This window comes from Stegodyphus dumicola, chromosome 3 (genome assembly GCF_044657685.1).
Source record: "Stegodyphus dumicola isolate Sdum_Otavi_A_Nest chromosome 3, ASM4465768v1".
Classification (NCBI taxonomy): domain Eukaryota; kingdom Metazoa; phylum Arthropoda; class Arachnida; order Araneae; family Eresidae; genus Stegodyphus; species Stegodyphus dumicola.
In genome coordinates this window covers 83,082,531-83,109,093 of record NC_140770.1, presented here as the reverse complement: position 1 = coordinate 83,109,093, position 26,563 = coordinate 83,082,531, and the positions used below count along the sequence as shown (strand labels likewise).

At 31.1% G+C, this 26,563-nt stretch overlaps 1 protein-coding gene across 2 annotated transcripts; it reads right to left on the bottom strand.

Annotated features, from left to right (window-relative positions):
* Window positions 1-627: 627 nt before the first annotated feature.
* On the bottom strand, window positions 628-26,545 carry LOC118203194 (transcription factor A, mitochondrial-like). Of its 2 annotated transcripts, none has more exons than XM_035375460.2 (8): window positions 26,389-26,545; window positions 25,201-25,346; window positions 18,641-18,711; window positions 17,796-17,945; window positions 17,403-17,498; window positions 12,447-12,503; window positions 3,695-3,891; window positions 628-3,486 (listed from the first exon to the last, which is right to left on the bottom strand). In XM_035375460.2, exons 1-8 carry the CDS (start codon window positions 26,445-26,447, stop codon window positions 3,372-3,374), a joined length of 891 nt encoding a protein of 296 aa, XP_035231351.1. In that variant the 5' UTR covers window positions 26,448-26,545; the 3' UTR covers window positions 628-3,371. The 2 variants fall into 2 exon arrangements, with proteins under 2 accessions (XP_035231351.1, XP_035231352.1); XM_035375461.2 differs by having other exon boundaries at window positions 26,430-26,545.
* Between the last annotated feature and the right edge of the window lie 18 nt (window positions 26,546-26,563).

The window sequence follows — 26,563 nt, the reverse complement described above, 5'->3', positions numbered from 1 at the left end:
CTGTTGACATGCACACCTGCTGAAGAGGAAGCAATGCTATTTTGAATTAAGAGGAACCAGAGAACAAGTATCACAGCAACTGAACTGAGAGGACTTGGGATCATGCCTTGTATACACACGTTCTCTCAATTTCCCATACCTCAGCTAACTGTACAGGAAACGTGCATGTAGCAAGCAGCTAATCGATGCAGCTGCTCATTGAAAAACTTTCAGCCTCATTTAGTCTGCATTGCAATCGCCTAAACAATGAATGACCTGGCAGATGTCTGTTTGAGAAAGGCTCTCAGTGGACACGTCTCATGGGTTGTCCATTTCCATCCATGGTCCTTATTGCTGAATCAATTCATCCTTCTGGTATGACATTCTTGCCTGAAATGATCTCACTTGCTCTCCAATATGTCTGTGAACTTTGCCCTCTAGTTGCAGCTAGTCACAATTTTGAACACAATTTCCTACATAAAACATTTTTGACATAGTCTAATAGACCAGCACATAACATTTGCAAACAGCATTTTGCACACCTTGTAAACAACTACATTTGAGCTATGAGAATTCGAACACTTTAGAAAATTAGCCAAGTAAACCAGTTTGGAATATGCAATTACTGTTTTGTAAGTGATATTCATATTAATAATTGGAGTCAAATTTTATTTATTCTACAGAGGGTATTTACACATTTTTAAACAATTTTAGATCACCGTTTAAAATGCGAAAATGATTTTTTTAAACATTTGATCTGATAGCTTTTTTCTGGACCATAAGCCTGCACTATGATTTCCATGAGAGAAAGGCTTTTCATAAAATTTCCATTCCTGTTTCATTACTTTCCAGAGTTCATGAGTTGTGGTAGATTTGTGTTTAGAACGAACTCTTTCAGGAGGCCAGAGGTACAATAGTCCACAGGTGAAATGTCAGGGAACTTCACAGGACTACCCTGAAAAGTTATATATGCAATATCTGAATCAGACTTTCTTTTTTCAAGGAATGTGGTTGTAATTTTCAAAGCATGACGTGTTGCTACGGCTTAATGAATTTTCACTTTTTGAAAGTCACCAAGTTAAAAAAATGGAATTTCTTCTGTAAATATTGAACAAATGTTTCTCTTGATAGTATGTTGAGTTGCTTATTAAAATTTTTTCCCCATCCTTTTTATTTTTAATTTGTCATCGTAAGAGAATCCTATGACAATCATAAAACCCTTATTGAAACTTTCTTTGCATTGACAAAAACCACGTTTTTATATGTTTAGCTCTCCATTTTTAATAATAAATAGACCTCTTTTTGTTGCAGTCATTTAAATAAACCCATACTTCATCAAGGGTCACAATGCATTTTCATTTATTTCTCGCTAAATAGTTTTCCTACAGGATGCTACAAATTGATCTGTGTTCAGCCACATTTCTTGGCAAAAATTAGTGAACATTATGTCTTTTAGCTTAATTGTAAATCTTGGTTTATTATTTTATTTATTGATGCTGCAAATGTACTTAAAGACTTTGTAATTGATATCTGTGGTTTTTCTCTTGTTACCAACGATTTAACTGTAGAAGAAGGGCATACCTCTTTTAGGCATTTGTTTGGAGTCTTCTTTCTACGTACAAGAAATAATTAACAATTTTCTCCTTTTCTATTCATAATACTGCTTTTTTTGCACATCGAAATTTTATACCATGCATTTTATGATGTTTTTGAATTATGGAATAGGAATATTTCTCTTCAGAACATGCAAAACATATTTTTTAATCTACAGCTTGTTTACATGCAACATTTTGAAGGAAGAATAAATTTAAAAGTAGCAGGCAGTATTTCTCATTTCAAATAATAAGCTACTGACAGAAATTTTTATTTCAAAACATTTACTTTTAAATTATCTCTTTTTTTTTTTTTATCAAAATCATTTTGAAAATGTGTAAACATTCACTGTATAGTCTTAATTCTAATTTATTCAAAGATAGAACTTGTAAGTATCTGACTTTGAATCTGTAGGTTTGTAGAAAACAAAGCAACTTCAGTTAAAACTTACTTCAAACTTCAACTTACTTCAGTTAAACCTTTACTTCAGCTTCAGTTGAAGTGAAGGTTAGAAACTAGTTGTAAATGTATGTGGGCTGCAATGAAAACGAAGATTCATTTCATGCAAAGATCACACACAAATAACATTTTAAAATATATATTTTGGAATAATACCATTGTAAATATTTCATAATAAATTCATTTGTAATATATATGTATATTTATTTATGATATATATATATTTGTTTGTTCGTTTGTTTCACACAAAAATAATGCACATTGTCTCTCATTTTGATTAATTTTTAAATGCCATGCTCCAGCCCGTAATGCGGCACTGCAGAAATAATTTCACCTCTAGTGGCGAACGTGCGCTTGCGCGCAGTCATAACATTCTATACTTAAGCTTAGCAATCAATACGGTATACATAATTTTTTATTACCTCTTTTAAATCCTATTTCTTATAATAAGTTAGTGGGCATATAGGTACAATTTATTTCTATAACACAGCATTATTTATCAATACAACTTCACATGCCCAGCAATGAAAGTGTTAAGGGAAGCTGGTGATCTTGTAGTCCAATCTCTAACTTCCCGAGACATTTGGAATTAGCATTTGACTACTCTGGAACAAATTTCAGTTGAGCTGCTTTTTGGCACAAAATTCACTCGGCCACACTGGAACAGGCTCCCACTCTTAGGCAGTTCTCACTCTCTGCCATTACTCACTACTAGCTTTACACCTTTTCTTGCTCCTACTATACAATTCCACAGTTGGAATTTAATTCCAACTGTAGGATAATCTTCCGTACTAGTGGCTGTTGCCGCTAATTGACTTGAATATGCAAATCTGGCCAATATTTGACATCTGGTAATTTGCAATATTTCATACATTATAAAGAAAATTTACTTTATCTCTGTTTTTTTTCTCCTTGAGCTATTTATAACTCTAACTTATTTCAGTAAAAAATGAATTCTATCTAGCTTTTCTGGTGTAGTAATTAGAGATCTGTAGCTCATAATTGTATGCAAAAGTTCTGTTTTATATGTATGAGGTATGCATGCAACAATGTTTATAAATCCAAAAAACTGTTTAATTTTCAAATAATAACTTCCTTTATTTTTCATTTACACATATGTATTAAAATACTTGTAGAGATTCTGAAAAGTAAATAAATTTATCACCCTGGATAAAAAAAAAATAACTGAAGCAAAAAGACTGTGTTTGTTAGAGAAATGATTCCACATTTTGATGAATGAAATACATTTTAAATATTTCAGATTTTCTAAAATAAACTGCATTTAAAATAAAGAATCCACATAGTTTTTATATCAGATATTCCAAACAAACTTTTTGAAGTCATTTCATTCTAAAAAAGTCAAACAACTTGCTCTTTGCCATCGCTTTTTCTTGATGACTTCTTCCTTTTAGTTGAAGCAGAATATTCATCATCCAGTTTTCCCCATTTATCACCCTGGATAAAAAAAATAACTGAAGCAAAAATACTGTACATGTTAGAGAAATGATTCCATATTTTGATGAATGAAATACATTTTAAAAATTTCACATTTTCTAAAATAAACGACATTTAAAATGAAGAATCCACGCAGTTTCTATATCAAAATAGATATTCAAAACAAACTTTTAAAGTCATTTCATTCTAAAAAAGTCAAACAACTTGCTCTTTGACATCGCCTTTTCTCGATGACTTCTTTCTTTCAGTTAAAGCAGAATGTTCATCATCCAGTTTTCTCCGTCCCTTCATATCATTATATAAACTGACAAGGTCAGATTTGCCTTCTTTTAGTAATTGCTCTCTCCAACTCTTTATTTCATCTGCATATCGTAATTTCTCTAGTTCTGCTTCCTTTTTAAACTGCTGCAAGAAGAAAATATTCCTATCAGTGAACTAAATAACTGATGGATTTATAAGCAACAGCATTTTACATTTAATCACTTAGTAGATAACTCAACATCCTACAGATGAAATACTGCTTTTCTGAAACAAAAATGAACATAAAAATATTCTATTTACTTTTCTGCAGTGTTTTCATTATAAATCAAGAAAATATATACAATACAAAGTCCCAAATCCAGATGTCCAATATATGGAATTATATAATATCAAGACTCCAAACCACCAAAGAAGGAGGGAAAAAATCCCCTTATAAATTCTATATAAGGAAATATAGAGAATATAATACTTGAGAAAAAGAAAGTGTGCTGTAAAAAATTATTTTCTCCAGACTAACTGAGATCCTTGCATATCACTTTCAAGCACCTGCTTTCTCTTCAGGGAATCACATCATGGCTAATGGCAATACATTGATGTTAGCCTTCATCGCAAGGCCAACATCAATCAATGTATTGTCCAACCCTTGAATGTCTGGAAGAGGGATTCACATTTATCTGACCTAAAGTAAGTACAGCCCCAAGACATATTTGTTTAGAATGGGAAATTATTCATACTTTTACTATTATTATTATTATTTTCCTTTTTGGCACAGCAATAGGAAACGGAGAAAGATTAAATGAAATTTCAGTTAAGATAGCAAATGTGCTCATTCTTAGCTTTCTAATCTAAGCCAGCTTATTAATTTTTTCTGGCTATTATTACAGTTATCTTATCAAGATTATAGTTTGAATTTTGAATTACATCGAAAAGAGTTTCTAATTCTGGAGCAAAGACTTGCAAAGTGAAAGCATGTTTTAATTTCTATCAAGCAAAAAGTGAAAAAGTTGCAAAAAATATGGATAAAGGCATATCTGTCTCAAAATTATGTGACAAGTATTCCATTGGAAGGTAAACAGTGTATGAAAAAGAAAGAAAAGGAATATTTTAAATGTCTTGTAGATTCTGACACTCCACTTGCAATGAATACCAGGAAAATGTCTTTTTATGCTAAAAGTGATGATCATTACAAAGTGCTCTTTGAATGGGTGAGAAAGCATCACAGCAAGTGTGTGCCATTGATGGACCTAGTGCTAAAGGTTCAAGCCAAAATATTTCAAAAGAAAATTGGCTTAAAAACCAAGAACACATATTCATCAGGTTGGTTAATCAAATTAAAAAATGTTGTGCGTAAGGCAGTTAAAAATTTCAGGGAGAAAGTTTCAGTTAATATTGAATCAGATAAATTCACTAAACTCCTTAACAGCATAACATTACCTCCAGAACAATTCATAATGCTGACAATGGTCTTTTCTGGCAATATGTGCCCTGAAATACCTTGGACACTTTTGCAGAAAAGACTCCAAGTGGTATCAAATATTCCATAATGAAACAAATGATTTTGGCATGTGCAAATGCTAAAGGAATGCCCAAATGCCAACTTTTCATCATTAGAAAAAATACATGACCTTGGGCATTTAAAATAGTACACATTTTCTCCGTCATCTAATGTTCAAATAAAAGAGCATGAATGACACAAACATTAATGAATGATTGGTTTAAAAATTCTTTCATGGACTAGGTTCAGCAGCATTAGAAACTGGTAGGTTTACTACATGATATAAAAACTGTCCTTGTTAGAGACAGCTGCTTGGCTCATACTTCACTTAAACTTTTAGTAAACGATAACATCTCCATCATAATCATTCCTCTGAAACAAAGTTTCTTAAACATTTTTCAGTCACGACCCCTTTTTATCAATGAGATTTTTTCGTGACCTCCAGGATCCCATAATAATTATGAAAATTTTGTGGGACCCCTAAGCATTGTGTAAATCCGACACACGTGTGTGTGAAACTGTCAATTTTTTCACTTGTACTGTAATATACTATTGCAGTTTTAGATCATTAACTTTAATTTCTAATTTTAAGACACAGAATAATGTGAAAATTTTAAATAAGTAACAGACGAAATGACAGCATCATGTGCAAAGCAAGTAGAATGAACATTTATATAATAAAAAGAATGCGTAGAAACATTTTCATTTTTTCTTTGTCTGTACTGACATATCTTCATCTATTTTCAGATACATTGTGTAAAAATATTTGGTAATTGTAAATTTATTATAATAAGAAATATCAAAACTGCTAAATGTTTTTGCGACCCCCTGCTGCAGGTCCCGCGATCCCCCTGGGAGTCGCGACCCACAATTTAAGAGACGCTGCTGTAAAACATCCATCCATCCTTCCAGCCTATGGATTTTATAGTGCTGCACATCTTAAGTGCAGATAAGAGTACAAAGGTCCAAAATCCAGATGTTCAATATCTGGACCACAAGCAATTATTATTATTATGAAATTTGGAATGGTTAGTATAATATTCAAAAGGCATGTATGTCATAACAGAGATTTTTCTCCCAATTAACTGATATTCTAGTATGTTACTTTCAAACGCATGCTGACTAGGGAATAACTATGGCCAATGACAATACACTGGTTGATGTTAACTACAATTACACTTTCGGTCTCTGAGTGGTTGTGGAAGGGGGAGTAATATATTTCCAACTAACCTAAAGAATAACTGAAGCCCCACAACATATTTGTTTGGAAAAGTATGTTGCTAATACTGGTTTTCTTTTGTTGAAGACCAAAACAAAGAATGAACAGATTTGGAAAAATTAAGTTTAGCAAACATAGCAAACTGTGCTCTTCCTTAACTAATTTGATTAAACTTAATAATTTTTGCAGGCTATTATTATTACAGCTATTATCAAAGTTAAAATTTGAATGTTGGTTATTTTGAAAAATTCTCCGATTGTGGAGCTGCAGCACGATCTGCAAAGTTAAAGCATATTTGGTACTTGCCTTCTATTGGCCTTAGCAGAAAAAAAAAAATGGCACTGACACAATTCAAACTTAAAAAGGTGTAATTTTAAAATTAGGCGAAAGCAACCTCATTTTGGCATAGATTTTGAACACTATAGAAGATGAAATCTGCTAATTAACAGAGTTTGCAAGAAATGTGGAGAAGTGTAATAAATGAAGAAGATGTAACAGAAGTTTTTTATTGTGATCACAATGCCCTAATCATCAGTCAACTAATGGATAGCGGAACCTGTAGTACAGTTTTAAATCCTGTAATAAATAATAATCCTTAATTATTGCTATCAATAGTGAAAAAAGTTACACACCTGTTGCTGAGAATGAATAGACTATGACTGACAGTTCAGTTAAAATTCTCGACAAATAATCATGAGACCTAAACAATGATACTTTATACCTGAACAAGAAATATCTATAAAATAAAAGAGGAAAGTATTAGCAAAAGTTTAAAAAGTTTAAACAACTTACATTCAAAGAAATGTTTAGGAAACAAACAAACATTATATTTCTCTCCTTACTACCTCCCCACACACCTAGCTTGATAGCTACCAGTAGTTTGTTTATAAATACTTTTCATTTTATAAGTACAGTAAGAAAACAACAGTTAAAGAAATTAGGAATAACTATTTACTATTAAGTTATTGGAAATACTGAGGGGGAAAACAAATGCAGGGAAACATGGTTAGAAATTTCGGTTCCCTTAAAATGATAAATGCTTCATTATTTCATAAACAACTACAGTACAAAATCCGTAATCTAGACTTGTCAGGACTTCGATTCCGGATTAGGGGTTTTTCCAGATTATAGATCATCACTTTAAATCTGGTAAGATGGCATGCAGAAATTATTCAATTAAAAATATGAAACCGTAATTTATGAAATAAAGAGCAATCTAAAGGGCATCAAAATTTACAAAAAAAAAAAAAAAAAAAAAAAAAAAAAAAAAAAAAGGTTAATATTTATTTGTTTACTTCATTAAACATTTCTTTCAATGTAAGTTGTTTAAGTTGCTTCATTTTTTATGCTAATACTTTCTCTTTAATTCTATAAACAGACATCATTTCTTGTTCAGTTACAAAGTTCCACTGTTCAAGTCCTGTAATTGCTGTGTCGAGAATACCGACTAATTTGTCAATCGAAATTTTTTCGTTTTCAATAACCTCTCTGTCACTTTCTTCATTATCAGAAGTGGTACATCGATACATGCTTTCGCTTTGTAGATCCTTTGGCAGCTCCAGAATTGGAAACTATTTTTGACATAATCGAAAGTTCAGCTTAATTTTTATAAAATTGCTCTAACAGTCTGCAAAAAATAATAAGCCAGATCTTCTAATTAGAAGATTAAGAAACAGCGCAAACTGCAGCATTAACTGAAATGCCTTAGAATCAGTAACCGTCCGTTATACATTAAACGCGTATGCGTAAATGCACTACGCGCATGCATAAAGCATACAAAGAAAAAGTTTGTGGCTTTGAGGTCTGGATTATAGATCATTCCGGATAATGGATGTCCGGATTACGAACTTTGTACTATATTTCCCATTTTTAATTTTGGAATTTTTACATAGCCTCTTATTAAATTAAAACTGATGATCTGGAATTGCCAAAGTCGTGACGATTCCAGATATTGGACTTTGTACGATGTATGCATATGTATGTGTGTGTGTGTATGTGTGAGTATATATATACACAGAGCAAGTGAGAGAGTACACTCCAAATATCTAGAACTAACTGAGATCATAGCCCGGCCAGATACTGAGCCAGAAAAATTTGGAGAGTTGTTATTCTCCTTCCAATGTCCTCTCGCAAGGAAGGTTCTGTACTCCAATCTGTTCTGTTTGCCATTCTATTCCTTTTAGTACAAATAATACAAAGGCACCATAGTATTTCTTCATGATTGCCACTCAAACCTGAACATGAAATTCACTGGGTTTTCCAGGTGTGTTTCAAGAAAATTCCAAGCTATCCACATAGCGCGTGTCGGCTGTGCTGAGGGTAAATTAATTATGGTACCACTTGAAAACACAAAATTTTGCCAATTACATATGACTATATATATATATAAATTTAAAGCATCTAAATTAATTAGTAAATTGGTATAAAAGCAAGGCAATTTCTCGATAATATAATAATTGCAACCGTGTAAGAAGTTTTATTCTAATTTTTTAATGAATTTTTAGCTTATTTATACAGTCAAAAGTCTTTAATCCGGACTCGTTGGGCGATTCCGGATTATAGATCATCAGTTTAAATCTGGTAAGATGGCATGCAGAAATTATAAAATTAAATATATGAAACCGTAATTTATGAAATAAAATGCAATTATGATCTAAAGGGTATCAAAATTTACAAAAACAAAAAAGCTGAATATTTATTTGTGTACTTTATTAAGCATTTCTTTCAACGCACGCATGCGTAAAGCATACATTACACATAGTTGAAATTAGGAAATTGCAACCAGAAAGTCTTGTCTATTTGATGTCTATTTGTGATATTTCTAATGATGAGGAATTTGATTTATATCATATCAAAGACAGAGTATATTGAGATGAAATACTACATTTAGTAAGGAATTATAAGCTAAATAAAATAAAAACGTCTGCCCTGAAGATAAGGATAGTGCTGACAGATCAACTTCCAGTTCATTGCGCGCCACGTCCCTGACCTTCCCAGATTTTGGCCAAAATATTCAAATTCCCTGATTTTATTGGCCAATTTTCGAATTCCTTGACTTTTCCTGGTTTTTCAGTTTTTTTTCAGGTAGCATAGAAACCCTGTTTCTTTTAATTAGCTATAGCTAGACAATGGCAGATCATGTAACTCAAATTATCACTTATTTTTGGAAAAGAAGTATTTATTATGGCTACACAATGACTTTTAGAGTAAGAGACAATCAAAGGCTAAGCAAAGATCTGTAGATATATGACTGCTTGTAACTGCTTTTTCCATTAAAAATTATACGTGGTATATTTGCCAATACTGAAGGCTAAAGCATATGCTACATTCATTTACCCAAATTAATAGCTTTTTAATATGCTGTACTATATTATTTACAGTTTACATCAATGAAAAAAAATTAATATATAATTTAATAAGTTTAATTTTATTTGATTTAGAAATATGAAAGGATGATTTATATCAGGGGTCGCCAACCTTTTGTCCCTAAGAACACATTCCAGAATATCTGTTGGACGGCGGGCACCATTTGCTTTTTCAAAGTAAATTTATAGTTGGATAGAGTTAATAATACATGGACATAAAAGAGATCGGTCACTTTGTGCTGGTATCTGTGTTGGAAGGAAGTTCTATTTCATTAAAAATGAGAAAAATTTCACATAGAAATTTATTGAAAGCTAAAACATTTTTATTGTGATTGCATAGCGTTAAACGTTCGGCGGGCACCACGGTGCTTTCCGGCATAGGGGTTGAGAACCACTGATTTAGATGATTGGTTATATGTTGCAATTAAACTCTAGCTTTATTACTTGAAAGATAAGTCAGATAAAGAAAAAAACTGCAAAATATTGATTTAATATTTTTGAAATTAAGAAATAAATTTGACAGTCTAGGGTAGTTCCAAGCCTTGCTGCTGGAATGCAAGAATATTTATTGCCAATTTCCTGTTTCAATCAGTCACATGAACAGATTTTCAAAAAAAGCTTTCATTTCAGACAGAAATAGAAATATTGCAAATTATATTGAAGAAAATTATTAAAAAAAATAATAGTAATAAAACAAATGATACTTTATACATAACTTATTAGTCCTTTGAGTTAAAATTACACACCTAATGAAGCGTTCGTAGTAAAGAACAAAGTATTATTTCAATATTTGTAGTATGATATAATCAAAGCCACAATATTAATAAATAGCTCATTTATTTATAATATGATTAATGCCATATCTGGTTAACAGTTTATTACTTGCAATCTACTCATTCAAATTCAGGACCTTTTAAGCCGATCTATAGAAACTGTAAATCCCCCCTCCTGTATCTATAGAAAAATAAGATATGCTGGAGGGTGAGGCAATTTTGATTTCAATATTATAATGAAACAACATGCACTTTGTCACTTTTGACAATAAGTTAATTTTAAGAATGTTATTTTTAATAATTTAACCAGATTAATATATAGCAGACTTTTTTTTTTTATACAAATGATTAATTATGTGGCAGAAAAATTTACTTTTGGCTCAAGTAATGCAGTGGAATGTTTTTTAAAATGTAGTAGGTTACAACATATTTTAAAAAGAGCAGCAGTCCAGAGCAGCATTTTCCAAAAATTATAACAGTATGAAGAGGCATTTAAGGGGAGAATTATAGCAGTCTGTAGAACATGTTTAAAACATTGCAGCAATTTAGAAAAGGCATATAATGAAAATTCTAGTCTTTCAGTATGTATACTTAATAAATGCATTTGCAATACTGTGAGCATTTGAATTTGGAATTTTGTATTATCAAAAAGTGTCGTAACTATTTTAGGAATTTCTAAAGCTTCAATATCAAATTTTAAAATATTACAGTTTTGTTATGCTTGATGATAAGAAGACTTAAAATGACTTTTGTAAGAAGAAGGGGGGGGGGACAAAATGAATAAATTTCAATTTGAAAAAAAATTTCAAATTAACAACTTGAATAAAAAAACAAGATTTATTATTCATGAATGATTTAGTATATTGTATTCCTTTTTACAAGTCTCAATATTTAAATTTTATTACATAGCATTTTCCCTAATCATGTTCAAAACTTCTTAAATTTGTACATTTTTGGTATTACTACTGACATAATATAAAATTAGACTGATCATATATCTTTTTTGAAAACATCTAATACTCTTCTTATACAGCCAGTGAATTATTAGGGGTGTCAATGGCTTTGAATTGATTACATAAATATTAATTAGCCCTACAGAAATAACTCCCAATGAAATCACCACAGATATTAACTCTCACAAAATAAAGAAATATTCCAGAATTTTTTCAGCAATTTGTTTTCAAGAAAAGCTCTTTTCAGAGAACCCCCCTTTTCTAATACCACCATTCAGAAAGCAGCCTCCGGCTTTAGATAAGTAAAGCTATGGAAACTAATTACATTAGTATAGCTATGGAAACTAATTACATTTAGTCATAAGAACTAACCAAATTTAATATTTTATCTAATTAATGAACGACAAAATGAAGATTTAATAAATATGCATATGGGTATGCATATTTATTAATATTTATTAATTACATATTCCCCATTAATTCTTATTATTATTAATATTAAATGGCAGCAATTATAAACAACTGTAAATAATATCAATAATTTCAGATCAAAGTTCCAGAACTTGAAAACGAAGTTCAGTAAATATGTATGTGCACTGAAAGACTGAAATATGTACTATAGCTGAAACTTTTTTTATTCAAAAGCATGGCAAAGGTAGTTTTTAGAATTTACTATTTTCATAAATCTTTATTTTTAGCCTTCCAACAAATGATGGAATATGCAATAATATGCAATTTCAAAATCATGTTTTAACATAATAATATACAGGTTTTCTTGATTGCCACTAAATTCATAAAGAAATAAAAACAACAAAGTTGCAAAATTATATCTTATATATTAACATATTAAATAAGACAGTTTGAGGCTGCATTTGAATAAATTTAAAGACAAACCTTTTTCTCATATTCAGACATTTTTTTCCACAACTCAGCACATTCCTTTATAAATTCCTGTTAAAAATAATTAATCTTATCATTGTATGAGGTAAATAAAAGCAATTTTTTAAACTTTCATATGCAACTTTAAATACTTTTTTTTAAAATTTAAGGTAAATCTACCTTATATCAATAAAAATACATAATTTGAATTTTAAAATATTTGGATAAATAAGCTAGCTTTTGAATACAGAATCAGAAGAGTTTTTTCAATATCACAGGACTATCAATGATTGCCAATGACATTGCTAGTTTAAGAAGTTCTGAAGTAGAAATCTGAACTTAAGGATGATCATAGGGCACTAGGAGTGGGAACTAAGAGATGCGGAAAATGATGCAGTAAAGATACACCTTTCACTGTAAAAAATTAACAGCAATGGGCCACTTGAAATGAAGATAAAAACTTTCCCATGCTGCTCTTTTGAGTTTCACATGAATTCTCAGTTGAAAAATCAAAACACATATAAAGTTGCACTTCTCCGTTTACACAAAATGCAACTGAGATTTTCTTTGGAAAAAGGATGTTTTAAGACAAAACGACTTCAGTTTAGCAGAGGAGATGCTTGATCTTATTCCTCTCCATAGTACAACCAAGGGTATGGATTTTCTGAAGCTGTAAATAAGATGGTGTGGAACTATGGGGGATTCGATAAACATTCCTATATTGTTACTGATGGAGACATAGCTATGATAGGAACTGAAATTGAGTTTGCAGGACTCTTGAAACAAAACAACATCAACTGCCCTGTGATACACTATATTGTTCACCAACAGGTCCTATGTGGAAAATCCTTACATCAAATTAATGTCATGAATGTGGTTGTTAAAATAATTAATATTGTTAGAGGGAGCAATTGTGCTTTGACTCACAGAAAGTTTTGTGATTTTTTGGCCGAAATAAATGCTTCATATGGGGACTTGTTACTTTACAGCGATATTCGTTGATTAAACACCAGAAACTGTTTGCAATAATTCCAATTTTCCTTACAGATGAAGTGAAGTCCGACACTACAGAACATCAAATAATAGATACACAATTTTTAGACCTTGCCTTTTTGACAGACCTGACAACTCACCTTAATAAAATGAATTTGAAGCTACAAGAAACACAGCAATCGAACGAGAGATTTAAGTTTTTACTCAGTCCCTTACAATTTCTGTTGAGAACATAAGCAGAGCAGACCTGAAGAGCAGATAATTGTATGATATGCAATCAGTTCCTTTTTACCAATTAAGAACTGAAACTGAATTAGATTTTTTTCAAGTTGCTGCCTGGAGAATGATGCCCGAACTTGCAAAACTTAGGGTTTACACTGGGCTCAATGGCGGGAAACACGTATCTTTGCAAAAGCAGCTTTTGCAACATGAAATTTATAAAGTCAAAATATAGATGTTCCCTCTCTGATAAGTTGCTTACTCAGCTGCTTCGTTAATCAACAACAAATATTAAAGTTAATATTGATGCACTAGTTAGTGAAAACCAACATCTTCAAATTTCCCACTAACTTTTTTGTAATTTCATAATTTTGAATAAATCAAAATAATAATACAAATGCTTTTCTTTTTTAGTACCATACTTATGAAAACTCGCTGATAAAGTTGCGTACAAAGTATTTTATAATGCGACTCTCCAAACCGAACTTTTTTTAAAGTGGCCCTTGGGCCATTTGAAGTTGGACAGCCCTGCTTTAAGCTAATGCTGCTTGAAAAAGACAGAGACAGAAGTTGAAATAGTAGCCAAAACTCGCAGAAAAACAAGGATTGCAACCAAAGGGGGTTTTGCTCTGCACGTGATGAGATGCAGAAAATATCATACACTTTGAACTGTTAAATTATAATCAATTAATTAATATAGACATAGTTGTCATCTATTAAATCATTTGAAATGGGTTTCAACTTCTCCAAATGTACATAAATCATCAGACCTACTGTAATTCTTTAAATAGAATCACATCACTCTGATCAATACTGAAGTTAGAGATGCTGGCTGCTATATCAAATCTTCTGCCAGAGTTTAAATCATGGGGAAGAAAAAAAAAAAAAAAAAAAAAAAAAAAAAAAAACCCACCTTGCACGTTTTTTAAGTATATGACGTCTTTGAGGCATGGGGACACTTAAACTACATGGTAAACTTAAAGTACTCTCAAGAAGTCTGTGGTAGGGAAGACCTTTGGATCTGTTCTCCAAGTGATTATCTTTGTAAACTGAGATGGAGTTGGGCACAATTGTACTGTTACCAATAACAAGCCTAAAACCCATACCACAGACAGACACAATCCTGTGCTCATCATATAAAAAATCTTGGATTTCTTCTATGTTATTGTCAGATAAATGAGATAAGTCATAACAATAGCACTAAATCACATAATGCAAAACTGGTTTCACAAAAACTCAGTAACAGGAAATTCTCACTCATCTACCTAAACAGATCAGATATTACTCTCACCAATTATTACCTGCTAGGTCACTGTAGCATTTGCTTATTGGCAAGAACTTTCTGATTTATCAGCAGGTTGAAAATTTTAAAATGAATAAAAAAATTCTTCAAAAAATGATTGCCAATATTACATTCTTTTCCAATCAATAGTTTGAAAAAGCTGCATATTTCATACTGTTACAAATTTGTATATATGTAAAACATTTTAGTGATATTATACATAACTTGTATCTTTTGTATAACATAACATGAAAGGCTTCAAGAGTATGAAGCATCACCAGAAAAACATGGTTACAGGGGTAAGTCCATTTAACATTGAGGTAAATGGCAATCTTGCCACTAATGATGCTGGTCATGCTGACAATGATTTTAATTACCAATTTTTATTGCCAAATATGGTGACAAATTGCCCAAAATGGCTATCATTTGACTGCATTTTGCCTATGTAACATAACTGGTCTGATCCTTCTGTAACTGTAACTTTGTATGCCTTCCAGCAATTTTGATAAATCGAGAGTATTGAAAATTTCTAAGTGAACATGGGAAAATTAAATAAGACCAGAAAGAGCATCAGTTTTTAGTTGAGTTTAGAGTATTGAGAATAATGAGAGATCACTTTATGATCTTAAGCATTTGAGGCTTTTAATATTGTCTTTTGTTTAATGTTCTAAATAGTTTGAAATGGTAACTACTGATTGTGCTCTCTCATACTGAGAACAACTGTACGAGTTCCTTAACAAGCCCTAAAGTGGTTGCATACTGATCTCCTTCAACAAGTTCTTGCAGGCGGGCCTCATCAACAGTAAACCAGCCAGAGTGCTCTGCTTCTTGAATGTCATAGTCCTTGTTTAATTTTCAGTACTAAAACCTTCACAGTGTCATATGATACAACATTAGCACTTAAAGCTATACACATGGTTTTGAGACATTCTGTAGCTGATTGTTTGCAACAGAACTGGAAGTAAATGATGGTTCTAATCTGGCAGTTCCATTAAGGACCTTGTACTTAATGATAATATTTTTTTACAAATTTCACAACACAGTGCTCTAAAGCAAGTCTCGTTTTTCCAAATGCCAAAAATCGTTTGGCAAAATATGATTAAAAACACTAACGCAAACTGTTTGCACAGACTATATTTGCAGTGGTGGGAAACTTCTGTTACAACCTAATATTATCAAACATCATGCCAAAACCACAATATTATTTTATTAAATGCACTGATTATAAATTTTTCATCAGGAAATAATTTTTAACATGAAGTCTCCATTATCAGTATACGAAACAGATCACAAATTGTATTTTGTTCTGTGCCCCCTCCTTAAAAAATAAATAACTTATGAAATGAATGCTGCATTGAATAGTAATTAAACTTGACAACGATTTTAAACTATAAGTATATGATTATCTTTCATTCTCAATAGTATATTATCCCATATGAGAAAAAAAATTGTTTTTCTTAAACAGGGAGAAATCATTACCCAGAAAGAAGATATTGTCAGCACCATGCAAAAGCCGTGAATTAATAAAATCAGTATTTTAAGAAAGACATATACAGAGATTTGTGTGCATTTGGTCTTGAAAGAAATTGAGCTAGAATTTATTTGTACATAATAATTCTCGTATTTATTTCAGAGAATATGAACATCTCACATTTATCAGTGCATAAAACATTAAGAAATAACATATAAAACACATGTAAGGGAAAAAAGTACAGTTTCATGGTTATGGCATGATATCAACAACATAACCTACACTCAAAGTCTTCATCTGCACTATTGAACTCTGCCCAATGTGATAATTCTATTTGGAGCTGTTCTCATAAGAAGCAGACTAAGTTATTATGGTTAGGATGCCAGCTACTCGTCATCGACTTGCTAAGAGCTCTGAGTAGGACTGCCAATATGATGCAATCCAGTAACAAGATGGATCTTGGTGCTACTTAAACATAAGCCTTAATAATGGCAAAGATGCACGACTTTCCAAATTGTAACTTAATTAACTCTTATACATCTAAAATATTTTATTAATATATCTCCAGTCATAATAGACATAAGAAATGAATCCCAATTTTAAAACTTTAAGTAGGCAAATGCAGTTCAGTGGTATTATCTTAATAAGTTTAAAGAAGCAAATTAATACATTTTTTTACTACAAAGAGCCAGAATTTACACAATGACAGATACTGTTACTTTTTACGTATTTGAGAATACTGATTACTGTATTAAAACCACTGATCTAAATTTGCTTATGAGTAGGTAAAGCTAAGAGCATAACAGAATAAACAACAAAAGTAATATTAATCATCATCATCATAATAATTCTTAAAAAAGAAGAGAAAAACTTGGGAATCAAAGCTAACAGTATTACAATTAATGCACACAAAACTAGTAGTAATCATAAAGGGCAACCAAATTTTAAGATTTAATTCTGAGAAATAAATTCTCATTAAAAGTATTTTTGGTAGTGAGAAACTTACATGTCGTTCCTTAACGTCAAGTTTTTTTGCTTGCGAACGCACAAACAAATTGTAGGCTGATCCTGGAGATTTTGGTAGATTTGTTTCACGGAGAGCCTAAAAAAGTTAAATACGTTTAAAGACCAATTAAATTAATAAATGAGTCAGATTTTAATTTAAATTCTGTTATTCCACTAATGTAACTGAAATTTTATTGCTTGTGTTAAAATAATGAAAAAAATCACATGAAATTTTTATCTCTTTATATATAGTACATGATAAAATGGCTCTTTAATTATATGTAATAATAAAAAAAAAAACCCGGAGGTTCTAAAAGTGAATATTTATATTTCACAATGTTGATACATGTCACCATGAAGAAAAATGTAGAACTTTTACATAACACAAACTTACTCTTTTTAATTTTGCCAAACGACGAGCTTCCCTCTGTTCAGTTTTTAGTCTTGCTAACTCTTCTTTCTGTTCACTGGTAAGGTTCTCGTAGAAATTTTTGTGTGCTTCTCCATAAATCAAAGTATTTTCTCTAGCACTGATTTCATATGGCTTAAAATACAAAATAAATTACACAAGACAAAAATATGAAATTACATAAGCAAATATAAAAGATATAAGATATTTTAATTTGCTTGTCATTTATTATAAATTAAGCAGTAATCATACTCATAGATCTGAAATTTGACCTCAGTGATTTTAAGTTTGAATTAAATGTAATCATAAATGCCTAAGTATTTAATCAAAATAGAGAATTATTACAAAAGTAAACCTATATTATTTTCAGAAATCGTTCTTTATTCCCCTACAACTCCAGACGCTTTCATTAATATACAATTTAATTTCATGGACATTTTTGCATTTTCAAATGTATGCTAAAATGCCTCTTTCTTGGAAGAATAATATAACATCTTCATTAGTTATCAGTAAATCAAATATTGTTAAAAATAAAAATAAAAAAAAATAAATAAAAAAAAAAAAAAAGAAAGAAAGAAAAGAAAAGAAAATGTATCAAAATACAGCCTACTCACAGCTCTTATCTTATTGAGTCATCACGAAAGCAAAAACTGTTAACATGTGCTAAAAGTTTACTCATGCAGTGGCTAAATAACTAGCACATAAGGTCTAGTATAGTAGGTTTTAGTGATTTAATTACTTTTATTGGTAACATTTAAAAATAAAGAGTCATAAAATGAGACACTATCATATAAATTTAAAGATGTGAAAGGAAAGAGAAATTTACTTACTTTCCTCATATCCTTACTAAGATGACTCCATTTTTCCGCTAATTTCTTCACTAGCTCTGAGCTACTTAATTCTACGAAGAACACAATTCAAATTAACAACATATTAATTTTTTATCACATAAACATTATTTGGTATTTTCTGATTATCTGCAATCTTATCAAAACATCTTAAACACCTTAACAATTTTTCTAATAAATGAATGTGCAAAATGCTAGAAGGTTAAAAGGTGCACTAAGAACTCCATACAAGAGCAATCAATTAAAATTATAAAAAGAAAAGAAAATTGTAATAAAACACATTTTTAGAAAAATCCTTTCTTTCACTGTTGCTCTCCTCATGCACACAGTTATCTATTTTTGCTTAAAAAAAGCATTAGAGAATTACACAAAATCGTACAACTTCTGGCCATCGTATACACATCGTATGACTTGCACACAGGCCAAAACAGATATGTACTATGTACATACCTGAGTTGGGAAATAAATACTTTTAGGGGGCATAGTGGGCTGCCACATAACTATTTAAGGAGCATTCTGCCTCGAGTCATGAATATTTTTTTATAACTTTTTGGTGGGCTGCGGATAATCAGAAAGTATCCAATATATTTTTAAATTTAGGTTAAAAGTTTTCACTTTTTACAGTACTTCTGCATATCTATTTAATGCCATGTGTTTCATATCCAAAACTACACTTAACACACATATTAAAATTAAGATACAATAACATGCGAAACAAATATTAATTCAGAAGTCAAATAACAAAAATCAGCTTTATATTTTCAAATTTTCACAGTAAAAATCAGTTTATTTTGTTGTTTAGTGTCTAGACTGTGCAATTCGTAGATGTTTTTTAAAGTTGAAACAGAATGCTGTGTACATGGTATTATTTGAAATTTATTGTTGTTATGTTATTTTGTTAAAGCAAGGTGTGCGTAGTTCGTAGATTCGTTCGTTGCCTAAATTGTGCAATTCGTAAATTTTTTTTAAAAGTTTAAACAGGATGTTGTGTACATGGTATTCTTTGAAATTTATTGTTATGTCAATTTATTAAAGTTAAGTGTGTGTAGTTCGTATATTCGTTTGTTGCCTAAATTGTGCAATTCGTAGATGTTTTTTTAAGTTTAAACAGGATGCTGTGTATATAGTATTCTTTGAAATTTATTGTTGTTATGTTAATTTATTAAAGCGAGGTGTGCGTAGTTTGTAGATTCGTTCATTTCCTAGATTGTGCCATTCGTAGATGTTTTTTTAAGTTAAAACATATCACTGTGTACATGGACTCTTGTCAAATAATTTTGGTTAGAAACTTTACGGTTTTGCTATCTAAATTTTTTGTTTCTGTTTCGGATTTTTAGCTTAAATTGTGTGTTCAAAACGTGGTTTTTGCATTCGCGAAAACCGTGTTTTGGAGACATTTTAGGCTTAAAGTTCGAAATGTAGACAAAAAATTTAGATAGCAATATAGCAGTGTGGAGTTTCTCGGCAAAAATGTTTGGCAAGAAATTTGGCGACTTGAGGGCGCATATCAGAGTAGTTCCAAAATTAAAATTACACAGAAATGCCACAATAGATTAAACTGTGCGTGACATCATCGTAGGCCGTATACATGCAAAATCTCAACATGTGTCCTAATATATGACATATCAGTCAAGAAAAATGCATGAAATGAAACCATAACTCAAAAATAAATTTAAGGTAAGAAATGTTGAAAATATATTTACGTTCATATTCTTATGTTTACCCACTAAAGAAGTCCATATTTGTAATACTCAGACTATATTATAAAAAAAGTTTTAACAACGAAATATTAAATTTGGATGACAAAAGAAAATTTTAAATTTTATTTACAAAAGGAATTAAAGCAACCTATACATAATATAAAGCCATCAAAATCTGATTCTTCACTATCTGAATTAAAAAGATTAAGTAAATCCTGATCTAAGTCCAGATCGTTACATTCATCCTCTTGGTTTACAGTCTCTTTATCTAAGGATATAATTTCAGGTTCTTTGAACCCTGCTATTATTGACGATGTTTTTACTGATTTCCACACACTTCCTACCCACTTTGCAACTTCTTCATAAGATGCTCTACGCATTTTTTTGCTTTTGGTATACGTATGCAATCCTTCACTCATCCAACATTCCCACAGCTTACGGACTTCAGCTTTGATGGATTTATTACCTGGCAAATCTAATTGGTTGTAAGATTTTTGTCAAACCACCAAGAATTATTGCTATGGTCATAGACAGTTTCTGACATCTGGTTTTCTCCGACTCAAGTAAATCAGCACGTATGGAATCCATTATCAATAACCCTTTTGGTTGGAAAAAAGATCCCTTACGACACTGCCAAACTTTTTTGTAGCCACTCTTGCATGATTGTTTCGCACATCCAGCTGTTCTCATTTGCACAAATAATTACGTCATTAGAAAAATCTCCCTTCGGAATAGTTTTTCGTTTAAAAATGATCATCGGCTTTAGCTTGTCACCGTTTGCTACACAAGCTAACACACAAATGACGTTCTTTAATGCCCCGTCGTAAGCACAGATACAGTTTTTGCACCAGTTTCATCAACAGTTCTGTTTGCAGGAGAGTCGAAAGCTAACAGCATTTCATCCATATTTATTATCTGTGACCAAAGAAGTTTTTTTTGTCAATAATATCTGTCACATATTTTAGAAAAGATGCCTTTTTATCCTGCCAGTCCATTGGTAATTGTTGCCCCACTGTTGTTCTAGAACACACAGAAATATTTTTTCTTTTCATAAACCTGCTACACCAGCAAGGCCCTCCTTTGAAATCATTTATGTTCATTTGTTTTGCTATAAATTTTGCTTGTAAGCGAATTTTTACAGTCGAAATTGCCATTCCCTTTCCTTGTTGCTTCTTTATCCAGTTTGCAAGGTCGTCCTCTAGATTCGGCCATCTTATAGTACCACTTCTTTTGGCTCGTTTCTGTTGTGGCATATTTTTAAGTCCTTTTTCAGTTCTCCAACATCGAATACATCTCTTGTCCACTTCAAACTCTCGAGTTGCTGCTCTATTCCCAATTTGTTCAGCACGTGAAATTACATTAAGCTTAAAACCAGCAGTATAACTTCTGTGCCGTTTAGGTGGCATTTTCAAAAATTTCCCACTCTCTTCTTACTTAAAAACTATCCAACAAATATTTGTACCCAAACTGATGAGATCTGTAATCTGTATCTGGCAGAATGCCAAGAAAAATTGATTCATGCTGAAGGGGAAATACCTCAGAGTTCGTTATTGCGAGGCAGGTGGAGTCGTGTCCGCTTTTGAAAAAAATTGCAGAAAAGGCTGGGGTGGGGAGAGGATGGGTCCTGGAAGATTCATCGAATGGCAGAGGAGAGAGACTATTCAAAATGATGAGAATGCTGATTTGAAAGGGGGAAGAATGTTATTGTTCTGAGATCCTGTTTAAGGTGAATAAGGCATGTAGGTCCATTCAAGGGAAAGAATGTAAACAAAATAACATTTACAAAAAGCAACTGAATGGTCTTTTTTGTGAGAACAGCACCAGTCTATGTACAATGACAAGGCCATCCAAACTATGTACAATGACAAAGTTATTCAAACTATGTACAATGATCATCATAGGAAATATTTTATTTTTAGTGCACCTAAACGCCGTATAGGTAGAAACACCACAACCGCTTAAAATTTAAGTTTTAAATACGTAAACGCAGCGGCGTTTCTTCCGGAAATTACGGTAATATCATATCTTTACCAAGAAAAATTGACAGCATACGTAGAAAATTATGAAGAAAGCAAAGGTGCAGAATGTTATTGTTTGGAAGGGAAATCCTATTTGTAAAAATATCAGGTAGCTGCTGTCTATCTGTTTCCCATCTTCTTCCTCTTAAAATAGCTCACCTCTAATTGAGAATCGCTAGATCTTTATCAAAATAAAATTTGTGCACTGTGATTTGTCCCCATCTTTATTTAAAATATTCCTAAAGAAAGGCATGGCACTGTCAAATTATAACACATATTTATGCTATGGCTTACTGTTGCTTTTATCAGGGTAATAATGCTTCATTAACCTTTGCCTTTTACCCCATTGCACATAATTTGTAGATCAAATAATTAAAAAACATTCTCCTTTCTGTCTTCTTTTTATGAAGACATTTCCTCCACTACATCAATTGCATTTTGGAATATTATTTGTTGTTAGCTTACTTTAAAACATCTTGAGATACTGTCCATCATTCAAGACATTTTTCATTTGGAAAATTTGTTCGTGATCAAAGATTTCATTGTATATGCAATATAAAGCAGGTAACTTCACAAAACCAAAAACATATCCAGATTTTCTTAATAAATTCCCTACAGATAGTAAAACTTGGAAATTGCTTATTTTGATTCCCCTACATTTTTAATTTAACTAGTCTATTGATTTTAATAAGCTTTTCTTCTCAAGAAGTTTTTAACCTGCAGAATGTGAGACGTGTCTAGAGAAATCTGCTACAAATACTGATTTCTTATATTATCTTAGAAATCGTAATTTTTTTCAGCAATTTAAGAATAGCTCTTACCCAATTTCAAAAATACGAGAATAGAATAAAATATTTGGTACAACTCTAATATACGCCCTAATTTCACCAAATGTGGCGATATGTGTTCTGCGCTGGTTTTTAGCACGATTGCGTGTTCTATGGCAACCCTGTTGACGTTGAAAAATCTTTTGCCTCTGTGTCTGAGAAGATGGGAGGGAAAGATAAAATGGTAGTTGTTGAATTGAAGTTCGGCAAAAGGAAATATCATTGTGGCTATCCTGTTGAGGGGTAGTGGGTATTTGGAAGTGTGGAAAGAGGGTCTGGGAGATTATTTTTAATGGCAGTGCATGATAGAAGTAGGGATTTGTGATTTTATTTATTTGTGAACCATACTATAAATTTTCTGGATAGTGTGTCTGTCTGTCATGTAAATATGATAGTGATTACGTGGTGGCATAATAAAGGCAGCATGAAATTTATATTTCTGCTATTCGAAAACGAATTAATTCATGGTAAGTGCATTTTATTTTATCCTTGTTCTTATTTTGTAGAATGTTATGTTCATTGGTTCTTTAGTATGAATTTCTGTCGTTATTGTTGTTTTTTTTAAATTGTTTGAAATTTATTTTATTTTGCTGTTTAGTGTCTAGACTGTGCAATTCGTAGATGTTTTTTAAAGTTGAAACAGAACGCTGTGTACATGGTATTATTTGAAATTTATTGTTGTTATGTTATTTTATTAAAGCGAGGAGTGCGTAGATCGTAGATTCCTTCTTTGCCTAAATTGTGCAATTTGTAGAATTTTTTTAAAGTTTAAACAGGATGCTGTGTACATGGTATTATTTGAAATTTATTGTTGTTATGTTAATTTATTAAAGCGAGGTGTGCGTAGTTTGTAGATTTGTTCGTTGCTTACATTGTGCCATTCGTAGATGTTAAGTTAAAACATGTCGTTGTGTACATGGATTCTTGTCAAATATTTTTGGTTAGAAACTTTACGTTTTTGCTATCTAAATTTTTTGTTTCGGATTTTTAGCTAAATTGTATGTTGAAAACGTAGTTTTTACATGTGCGAAAACCGCGTTTTTGGAGATATTTTAGGCTAAAAGTTTGAAATGTAGACAAAAGATTTAGATAGTAATATGGCAGCATGAAGTTTCTCGCCAAAAATACTTGGTGCGAAATTTGGCGACTTGAGGGCGCATATCAGAGTAGTTCCAAATATTTAATGGTTCTTCTGAGTTCAAGAAGTCAGCAAACTCAAGGCTCATAGTAGCAAAGATTTCAACATTATTTGTGTCTTAATTTATTAAAGTTTGTTATCTTTCACATCACCCATCATTAACAAGAATGGTTGTTACGAATGAGTCAAAACTCGATGGATTACTTTTTGTCTCTCATTACTTACATGATGATGTTTACTATTCATCTGTACATAACTGAAAATTCCCTTTTTGAAAAATACTGATTCTATGTAGTTTGTAGCTTCAGTGTAGTACAATAAATATAATGGATCTTAAGGTCAAAGTGAGTGCGCACAGACCAGAATAATTAACAATTTAAATAACTAAAATTTATTTTTGTTCCTTGGGACCTTCAATAACAATATTTCTACATTAATCAACGACTCAAATTCTAATCTGTGTTTCCCACCTATTAATAAACAGATCATTTCTGATTTCATTTTTCATTCCTAGATGGCATTACTTGATTTGTTTCATTTTTGTTAATTTGCTCTCCTCCTTCACTACAGAGGGCATCATGATTGGCTACTAAAATTTCACAAACATTTATCACAGCTGAAGGCAATGGTGTTGAATCACTGAAAATGCTTCTGATAAAATAAAATCTACATTTTTAAAAAAATTCACATAAAGGTTTAATTACTCTCTAAGGGAACATCTGCTTGTCTTTGTCTCTCGGAAATAATAACTGATGAATTTTTCATTACAATCAATGCTACGGAAAAGGTGTGTTCTAGCAACCATAATTTTTCATGCAAAATAAAAATGTAAAAAAAAAAAAAAAAAAAAAGTATTTACTTGGATTTTCTTTAATCACATTTTGCCTATGTTCTTGACAAAATAACATGTAAGCACTAAGAGGTCTCTTTGGTGGAGAGGGAATATCGACTTTGCTAGTAAAGTATGCACATCCAATAAGCCAGTTATTCTTATTACTCAAGCTCCTAAAAAAAGAAAAGCTAGTGATAAAAATATGACACCAATATTCTTATAATAATTTTTGAATAAATATTTCATAAATTATATAGTGCAATTGAATATAACATTAAACATAACATAATTTCACTTGGGTTAAATGTTTAATCATGTTGATCTACCAAATTAAAAAAAAAACTTAAAGTTGTTAAAATAAACTTTTTTCTGAAATTGTAGTAAAAATGTAAATTGCATTTTTACTTTTCTAAAGCTATTATGCATCTATATAGCAACTATTAGCTCAATACCATCTTATCTGCAAAAAATAGAAATCACAAAATGTTAATTTTTCTTAATAGTATTATTACAGTGCCCACTATGCAACTAAAAAAAAAAAAACAAATTTAATTACTTAATTTATAATATGCAGATTTCAAACGTCAGTAAAGACTTAATCGATGTCCGCTTTAATAAGTAAATACTCATAAATGGAATTTCTTAAAATGGTCATCTCAAATTTGAATTTTTTTTTCAAATCTCAAACTTTCCTGGCAATGTGTTTAAAAAATATTTCTCATCTAATTTTTATGTCTAAAAAATGAAATGCTGAATGTGGTTAAAACTTCACACACATTCGATTGTACTAGTAAACCTACGTGAATGAATAATATTCACTAATAGCAGTTCAATGTAATTTTAAATAAGTCTTGAGTTTTTCAAAAACATTTAAACAGTAAAAGAACTATAATATTAACACTGCTTTTTTATTTTGAAACAATTATAAAAATATGCATTATAATATTGGTAAAAAGAAACATATTTTTAACAAACAGTTGCTCAATTGGAACATATTTTACGAGTCACGACAGATTTATAATACATACAGTTAGTAAGTTTTGTTATTAATGATTAATTAACAAACACAATGTTTATAAGAAGAGCTGCAATTTTTACGTATATTAATTCTTAGCGGAAAGCATGAAAATAATATAAATATGAAATTCTCCGATAAAATATGGCAAAATATTAACAATTCTTGTCATAATTATTAAACAAAAACTAATTGGATACCAGTTCTTTGACAAACATATACTGTCTGTAAATTTAAATACTTTTGTTAGAAAAGCCATAATTTCATTCACATTTCGTATACTGACAATCAAAACATCAACATAACTGCCCAAACTGAACCAGGAGTTTGAACAATTATGTACAGCCAAACGCCAAATGTTTACGGAAAAGTGTA

Excerpts from the sequence above, each read along its gene's own strand:
- LOC118203194 (XM_035375460.2), bottom strand. The coding sequence starts at position 26,447 with ATGGCTTTTCTAACAAAAGTATTTAAATTTACAGACAGTATATGTTTG. Across the intron at positions 3,892-12,446 it reads TGTCTGAATATGAGAAAAAG|CAGTTTAAAAAGGAAGCAGA; the intron begins GTTTGTCTTTAA and ends TTCTTCTTGCAG. Across the intron at positions 3,487-3,694 it reads AGAAAAGGCGATGTCAAAGA|GGTGATAAATGGGGAAAACT; the intron begins GCAAGTTGTTTG and ends TTTTTTATCCAG.